Below are 8,816 nucleotides of genomic sequence, written 5' to 3' on the forward strand. Positions count from 1 at the left end.
TTTGTATGCTGATACATTGGAGTAGGGTAGCATATGAAATGATCTGCCTAAAAAACGTGAATGTTAATCATGTGTGTAAATGTATCTTATATTGTGGCCTATATTTGTAATCATAAATCTTTCTCTTTTTTTTTTTTTTGGAGCATTCCAATTCATCCTAATAATAAGTTTCACTTCTTTGGCGGACTTCAAATAAATTACTTGTCAACTACAGTTCAATTAATTACAGAATGTACGCAATGAACACTTCAGGTGTACTCATCCAGGTCCAATACTTTGTACATACTTATGTACATTGCTTTCTAATAATTTCTAATTAAATAAAACATCTTATTCTACCTAATTTTTTTTTTAAAGTTTTTGGTTGACCCAATCCAGTAGCACTAGTACTTGGCTTGGTCTCCAAACAAAACAACTATTTGTTCATACAGTCTAGCTGGTGATTGCTTTCTACCTCTGTGCTCTATTTGAACCTTGTGTCATTCAGTTTACTACAGAAGCTACTATGGCTTTGTCAAAGGCATCTGAATGTTTCCTTTTGTTATTTCTGGTTCCCATTGATACCCAAAAGTAGAGAGTAGTGAACTCCAAATTGAAGTTCTGTGTGAGGAAGAGCAAATGGAATTATGCTTGATTAATTACTTGCTTATGTGTGTGTTTATTTTTGTATATTTACATCCTCATGAGCGTCTTCAGGAAATAATGTTCTTAATAAATTTTCCCATTTTTGCAGAGCTACTTTTTCAAAGAAGATGTCATATATTGAAATTACACTTAAGAAAGAATCTCAGTTGTGATCGCACAAGTTTGAAGGACTGCACTGAGAGGGCATATAAGGGTAAAACAATGGAGTTTGTCATGCTTCCAAACACAGTCTCGCATGAAAAAGATGATGCAGATGAAGGGTGCAAAGCCATATTCATTATTACTGAAATAAAATATACTGGCATGTTACTATTTTGAGCCATCTAAACAAACACAAAAAATTTGTGTGGGAAGAGAGTAGCACAATTTGCATAGCCTATGTTCCTTAATTTTGGACAGTAATTTGATACATACATCTTTGGTTCCTGGCATACCAACAAGAGATTCAAGCACATGAAGCCCTCTAACATATCCCCTAATGCTTCAAGGAAGTTCCTTGCTCTAACTCTTTGCTTTTCAAAATTATTTGCTACTAAAAAAATATACCTGTAACCCCCATTATCAGCAGAGTAACTTCTTCCAATCAGCATAGAGATGGTTTATCCTGTGAAATTTGGCAAGTAAAAAATTAGTCCTGTGCAGACTAATGGAGACACATTCTGTGTCTCCACTGTCTCTCTCTGTATTTCCACTGATTTTCCCTCACTAGCCAGCTCTTAGGAACACAATATAGATTTGCTTTGACATCATTTCAGTAACTCCTTGTAACATAGGCTACCACTGAAAGAAAACTCCAGTGGGTCATCTCTTCCACATTTAGGCTGCCTACCTGTATGTCAGGTGCACTACCTCATTGAACAGTGGCCTTCCCCAAGAGAGCAGATTGTTGCAATGGGAAGGCAGATACCCAGCTCTGGAGAATACCTGGCTGGTGTCTGGACCAACAGAGGGGAGCTGTGATGGCTTTAGGAAGCTTGTATCTGGTATTGAACTAAGTGAAGTGAGCTAATTCTATGTTTTCTGCCATAGTCTGGACTTTGGTGCTGTTTAAACAAACATGCCAAGGTAATTCCTTCCCACCTGGATACTCAGAGAATTACATAACCAGATCCATCTTGTGTCCAGTCTTTCCCCTCAATCACATAAGAATAATAGGTCTCAGTAAAACATGTCAGAAAATGGAACTCCCTTTTAGTCAAAACCCCAATGGCAAAAAAAACCCAACTGTTCTTCTCACAAAGGGAATTCCAGAAAAAAAGAAAAAAAAAAGGCATAAACAGATTTTTCTGTTTCCTGGGTGCCCATCTACACAAACTCGTCATTGCTTTCTTCAGAGTGGACAGTGAAACCAGGGCAACCACCCAGCGAAGAGCTGGGGACCTCCTGTACCAAAGTTCCCTCTTCCCTCCCAGCTGCCAGGTGCCTCTGGGAAGGGTGGGACTGAAGGAAGCTGAGAAGAGATCAAAAACAAGAACAGCCAGAAAATCCTGGCTTGTCTTCCCAATAGCAGAGCATAATCATTTTTACAGAAAGGGCATTTCTTCCAGGATATCATTCTAATATAAAATTTCCTATCAGATAACCCTAGGAGATGTCCTGACCTGGGTTTTCCTGACTGTTTTGTGTCAGCATGGGAGGGAACACACAGAAACTCACCTCCATGATCATTGGGACAGACAAGTCACAGAGAGTTAGGGATTATATTCTCAGAGTTGCAAAAAATAACTTGGAGATCCAAGTCCCCCTGAAATTGGTTGCCTCGTGTATCTTGTTCCAGTGATATGCCCTGGTATTCAGCTGGTTTAAACATTTCCAGTAAATAGCTGAAAAAACATCATATGGGATTCTCCTTTTTGATTTTCCTTTCCTTCCTTTCACCACACTCTACAGACATTCCATTCTGGAAGGAATGAACTGGGATGCATCTGCAAGCCAGCCTCAGTGCCTGTCTGACCTTCCAATCCAAAATGTTAACACTCAACCCAGGATCCATCTTTCCCTTTCTTTTCCATTGTTGTTTGATATTTCTCAGTGATTCTTCCTCGATAGGCACATAAGTCACATTCTGCTTTCAACTCTACTCAGATTCTTCACTTAAGAAGCAACTCTGTGAATCCTGCTGCTTTCATTCCCACCCATGGCCATCTCTGGCTTTCTCCTGATATGCAGTGCCCTGATTCCTTGCTGTTTGACTGAGGAACCAACGCATGTATGCAAAAGACTTTGAAGAATATAAGTGAAAAGATTTCTTTAAATAACCGTGGCTTAGATCAGGAGAGGCAAACAAATGAGATTTGGGGTTTCCTGTGAGATCGGTAGTGATGGGCTCATGCTTTGTCCTGCATTCCCTTAGGTGCCTGTCACAAGTCTTCCAGCCGTTTCCTGGAAAGCAACCAACTGATTGTGTTCCCACTTTACTAAGGCCATAAACAATGACAGACTTGGTTCATCTGGCACCAAGGTTCATCTGCTGACCCTTATCTGGACCCCACTGCAACCCCGATGAAGAAAACACAGTCCTGTCTAATTCTCTGTGTGTGGGCTGTAAATACCTGAAAGATACGCTTAGTATGAGTGAGGTATCATGGAGGCTGTGACTTCCCTACTATTGCTTCTGGCAGTCTCATGCCAATTGTCCATAACGCACTTTGGTAAGCCGGCAGCTTCCAGCATCTGAAAGCTGAAAATAGGAAGGGGCATTTGCAGGTCGGTGATACGATGTGTGCTTGGCTTTAAAAGGATTGCAAACTTAAGGCAGTGGAGAGTAAAAAGACATACCAGTATCACCATGGATATGTGACATTAAACAAAGCACTTGTCATGATACGCAGCTGACTACTTGCCAAATGGAACAGGATCTTCTTATTATTCATTGTTTTGCCCACAAAACCTGCACACCAATGAGAAAGAAAAAACTCCAGAAAGGTACTGTCACTTTTCTGATCGTCCCTCGCCATACTGGAGGTCCTCACTCAATCGCAACTCCCAGATGTCCACCTACTCACATGCATTTGAAGACCAAAAGGTGAAATCATGGTGGGCACCCTACCTGATCACTGAAGGAAGGGAAGCTGCAGGATGAGGTAACTTCCTTGAGGTAACTCTGACACTTTTAAAGCTTCCTGTCCTCCCAGTGCTTTGATTCCACCCCTGTACCTCACAGCTGGGGTGTCAGCTGTGAGTGTCCAACCACTACCACCTGCCCACATGGCTTTGCTAAGGATTGCACCAGCCACACAGGGAATCACCCATTCATTATATCTCACTGCATCCAGGAACCCAGCTCTGGCTCCATGCAAAGGAGAGATGAGGTGGAGCTTACCCTCCTTTTGATTTCACCTTTATATTTCACTGCAGCCAAGGACCTAGCCCACCCAAAAGGGGGCAGGACATGCCGCATGGACTGCATCTTGAAGTATCCCATTTGCCTTCACCTGTGGCTCCCCAGGGAGGCCCACCAGCACCACTGCATCCTTGCGAACTGCTTGGAAGAGCAGAAACGTCATGTAAGCCTACAGGATGGCTGCTTTGACGTCCAATTCACAATTCCTGGTGCTGAGGGGAGTGTCCTATTTACCACTGTGCCCGCTGACAGCAGGAAAAAAGAGGGGAAGCAGAAAGCCAGGAGAAGGCACTATGGAAAAGTGGCCCACCATCCAGCAATTCCCTATGGCATGCCTCCCCTGGCCCTTCAGTTCGTCCCTGCTACTTCAGCATGGCTGCCCTTCAGAGAGGAGCTGGTGGATCTGGAGCAAGAGGCAGGAGTGCCGGTAGTGTAGGGGATGTCTTGGATACACATGGCCCCGCCTGGGCTGGGCAGCAAGGCAGGGCATTGCCGAGCAGGGGGAGCGACAGCGGACGTGCCCAGCCAGGGCGACTGCCCGTGCAAAGCCTGTGCCCACTTGCACTCCTCATGTTCTGCTCGTCTTTGCCATTGCAAGGAAAACAATCGTAAATAATAATAAACCCCATCACAGCGGCCAAGGGCAAGAGTGAGTGGGCACTCGCCCTGCACAGCCCGGGGGGCTGTGGGGCAAAAACAAGGGATGGAAGGACGTGGGAGTAAGAAGACTGCCGGCACCCCCGTACACACACCTCCCGCATGCGGCGCCCGTGTCTGTGGAAAAAGGTGGATTTCGGATCTCGCCTCCGGGAGAGCAGCTGGCCCCAAGGACGCCCACGCGGGTTCTGTGGCCTCACGCCGGCGGATCCGGGCACCTGCACCGCGGCAGCGCCGGAGGGATGGGTCTCGCCCTGCCCGGGCAGCGCGGCTGGAGCGCTCAACCCCACGAGTGTCCGCGCCCGCCGCGCTGCAGCGACGCGAGCGGACGGGGCGCCGGGGCCGCCGGCGATGCCGGGACGCGGAGCCGGACGGGACCGCGGGCGGAGAGTGAGCGGCGGCGGCGTGCGCGCAGTGCCGCTCCTGCCACCCCTCCTCCGAGCCCCGCTTTGTTCCCAGGGGAGGCGCTGAGAGGGGCGCCGCAGAGCGGACCAGGGGCAGGGAGCGGGGTGCCTGGGTGCCTTCCCGACCCGCCGGGCCCCTTCCCGCGTGTCTCCCTACACGCGCGTACCCCGCTGTCTGCGCGCGCGCGCTGCGCGTTCAGTGTTTGGCTTCCCCCCCCCCCCAGTTTCTCCCCACCACCACCTCCTTCCCTCCCCCCCGCCCCGCTTGCTCCAGGTTTTACTTCTGGTTGCCTGTAAGGGTTTTGCTCCTCCCTTCTGAAATCCTATATTAGCCGCGGCCAAAGCCGTGTAAGGAACATAGCTCATTGTTGGCAAGTGCCGATGCGACTCGCGGAGAGGCGAGAACCAGCTCCGGGGCTGCGGCAGCAATCGCGGCGCCGTCACGTCAGCGCCGGGGAGAGGGAGTCGGGAAAGCCCTCTCTATGCTGGGTGACTCTCGCTGACTGATTTCACCGCCACCTTTGAAGGAGAAAAAGAAGCCGGGAGGTGAGTGCGGCGGTTCTCGTGGCTGGTGCTGGGTGTCCCTTTTGTGTGCAACAGGAAAAACGTGACTGTATAAACACCCGAGGAAAGGTGTTTCTCAGCTGCCTTGGCTTCACGTCCTTATCTATGCACTACCGTATTTTTAACAAAATAATTGGGACTTAATTCCAAAAGTTGCTGACAGCGGCTAGGTGGGACTTGCCAATTCTTTGCTTGTTCCCCCAAGTTAGCGCGAGTGCCGTGGGAATCCGCTGCCTTCGCAGGCGAAGCCGGGGGCTCGGGCGCCTTCGGGGCGCGGGGAGGCGGCTGCCGAGGCCGAACGCGACGCTCCCCGCCGATAGGTATGCGCGACTTGGAGTGGGAAGGCGTGCTGCCCGCCGGATTAGCGGAGGGGACCGTATTTTCGTGCCGCAGGCTCCCCTTTTATTTTTCCCTTTGTACTCCATGGTGAAGCCACGGTATATTTTTGGGTTTGGGTTGGTTTGGTTTTTTCCCCCCTCTCCCGAGAAGGAGAGGACTGCAGCACCAGCGGAGTATTTTCTGCCATGTCCAGGCAGATGCAGCTGGTCCGGGAGAGGGCGGCTGGATGTCCGAGGAAGGGTGTATTTTCCTAATGTATTCACACGCTAACTTTCCAGGTGAGCAATGGCAGACCACATGATGGCCATGAACCACGGGCGATTTCCCGACGGATCCGGCGGGCTCCACCACCACCCTGCGCACCGGATGGGCATGGGGCAGTTTCCCACCCCCCATCACCACCACCAGCAGCAGCAGCCGCCGCAGCAACACGCCTTCAGCGCCCTGATGGGCGACCATATACATTACGGAGCTGGGAATATGAACGCGAGCAGCGGGGTGAGGCACGCCATGGGGCCGGGCAGCGTGAACGGAGGGCACCCGGCCGGCAGCATGCCGCCCCCCGCCCGCTTCAGCGGCTCCCAGTTCATGGCCCCCCCCGTCGCCAGCCCGGGAGGGCAGCTGAGCGCCAGCATGCAGCTCCAGAAGCTGAACAACCAGTACTTCAGCCACCACCCCTACCCCCACAGCCACTACATGCCGGACTTGCACCCCGGCAGCCACCAGCTGAACGGCAGCAGCCAGCAGCATTTCAGGGACTGCAACCCCAAGCACGGCGGCAGCGGCTTGCCGCCCGCCGTCCCCCACGTCCCCGCGGCAATGCTGCCGCCCAATGTCATAGACACGGACTTCATCGACGAGGAGGTCCTCATGTCCTTAGTCATCGAAATGGGGCTGGATCGCATCAAGGAGCTTCCTGAGCTGTGGTTGGGACAGAACGAGTTTGACTTCATGACAGACTTCGTTTGCAAACAGCAGCCCAGTAGGGTGAGCTGCTGATTCATTTAAAACAAACAAAGGACTTTTATCGGTGCGAATGAAAACATTCCCCTAGACACGGTGTCTCACTTTTCAGGGCTTGAAAAGGTGAGAATCTGGAAAGCAGAGTCAAATATGCGCTTGTATAATTTTTTTTTTTTTTAAATCGCTGCCACCACTTTTTTTTTTTTGTAGCTTTGTCACTAACCTCCCCTCCCGTAGTAATAACATCTAGCAAACTCTGCCTTTTTATGTTGGTAACCCCCCCCTCCCCACCTCCCTCTCTTAATTTCCTTGCAGTAACATGCCCATAATTCCCACAGTGCTGAACTGTTAGATATTAATCTTGGCAAATTCCTTAATCTTGTGGATTTTGTAAACGATGATTTTCAATGACTTGAACTGCATTCAAATTCTGAGTGAACAGGGAAAAAAATTGCATTCATTAGTTGGTTGCATGAACTTTGAAGGGCAGATACTACTGCACAAAAGCTGCCATCTTGCTTAATTTTTAACTATGCATTGCAGTGCAGACTAATTTTTTTTTTCTGAATACGCTAAACTGGAAGCTTAACAGATGTGGGCCAAACCTTTCCGGATCAGGAAAAGTAATACTGTTACTTTAAAAGTCTGCTACCCATTCCCCCTCCCCCATATGTATAGACAATAATATGGTGTGGATGGAATGTTGACTAGTGGCAAACATTTCACAGATTTTTTTTTTATTTTGTTTCTGTCTTCAGCGTTTTGACACTGTGCTAATATAGTTTATTCAGTACATGAGAAGATACTACTGTGTTGAAAGCTTTTCAGGAAATTTTGACAGTATTTTTGTACAAAACATTTTTTTGAGAAAATATTGTTAATTTATTCTATTTTAATTTGCCAATGTCAATAAAAAGTTAAGAAATTCTTTAGTTTTTCTAGAAGTCATTTACCAGTATTTTTCTTCAAAACTCTTCCCCACTGCCCTGGTAAGTAGAACATCTATCTGTACAACCATGTTGGTGTGCAAAAAGACATTCCAAAATAGAAAGTACACTACACCCATATATATGTCATGGTGAACTCGGTAGGTGAGTGGGATTTGAACATACTTACAGCATAAAGCCTCATGCGTAACATTGTAATATGCCTGTCAGTGTGGTTTTTCTGAAAAATAAAGTTGCCAAGGCGCAACTTTTTTGTGACTTGCCAGCATACTTGCTTTAAATGTAGTTGTCCAGAGTTATGATGCATAAAGTATTTATTATATTTATCTATTAAACTTGTAATTTTATAAATCTGCTTTCATTTATATAGTAGACTTTGTTCTTTTGTATATTTATTATATCACCTGGAAGAGTTATGCAAAAAGACATATGTAAAAAGTATTTGTAATGTGGGAAGGGAGGGTGGTGGGTGTCATCCTGACCCTCTCACCTCACAGGAGACTGTTGCGTCAATCCAAACCTGCATCACACTGGAACCAATTGCATTTCATTTCCAGTGACTTAGGAGAAGGGGCATAGCATATATCCTTGAAGTATTCCACAGTGGGACATCTCTGACCCTTCTCTCCCAGAAATTGCTACCAACTGAAATCACTGAGACAAATCCATACAGTTCTACTTTAAATATTTTGGGGGAAAATGCCCTTTATTTTAAGGCAGCTGATACTTTGCTCCTTTAATGCCAACTGTTGCTGCCTTCTGCCCTCATAGGCCCTTTGGCAAAGCTCCTGCACAAATTTTTAGTTCAGTGAGGGCTGTGGGACTAGGACTCTAATAATGCATTTAATCCTGTTTAGCCATGCTTCCCAAGTTCAATACCGGAGCAGTATCACCGTGCTTTCTTTTTGCCTACTTTTTAATCCATGTCTTCTGAATTTATTAGGAAGAAAACCA

The 8,816-nt window shown here is 47.5% G+C and overlaps 1 protein-coding gene across 1 annotated transcript; it reads left to right on the forward strand.

Annotated features, from left to right (window-relative positions):
* Positions 1 to 5,309: 5,309 nt before the first annotated feature.
* On the forward strand, positions 5,310 to 8,223 carry CITED2 (Cbp/p300 interacting transactivator with Glu/Asp rich carboxy-terminal domain 2). Its single transcript, XM_027689737.1, has 2 exons — positions 5,310 to 5,595; positions 6,231 to 8,223. Exon 2 carries the CDS (start codon positions 6,238 to 6,240, stop codon positions 6,949 to 6,951), a length of 714 nt encoding a protein of 237 aa, XP_027545538.1. The 5' UTR covers positions 5,310 to 5,595; positions 6,231 to 6,237; the 3' UTR covers positions 6,952 to 8,223.
* Positions 8,224 to 8,816: the final 593 nt, after the last annotated feature.

Source organism: Neopelma chrysocephalum, unplaced genomic scaffold, assembly GCF_003984885.1.
Source record: "Neopelma chrysocephalum unplaced genomic scaffold, ASM398488v2 Primary Assembly neopelma1_23, whole genome shotgun sequence".
NCBI classification, from domain to species: Eukaryota; Metazoa; Chordata; class Aves; order Passeriformes; family Pipridae; genus Neopelma; species Neopelma chrysocephalum.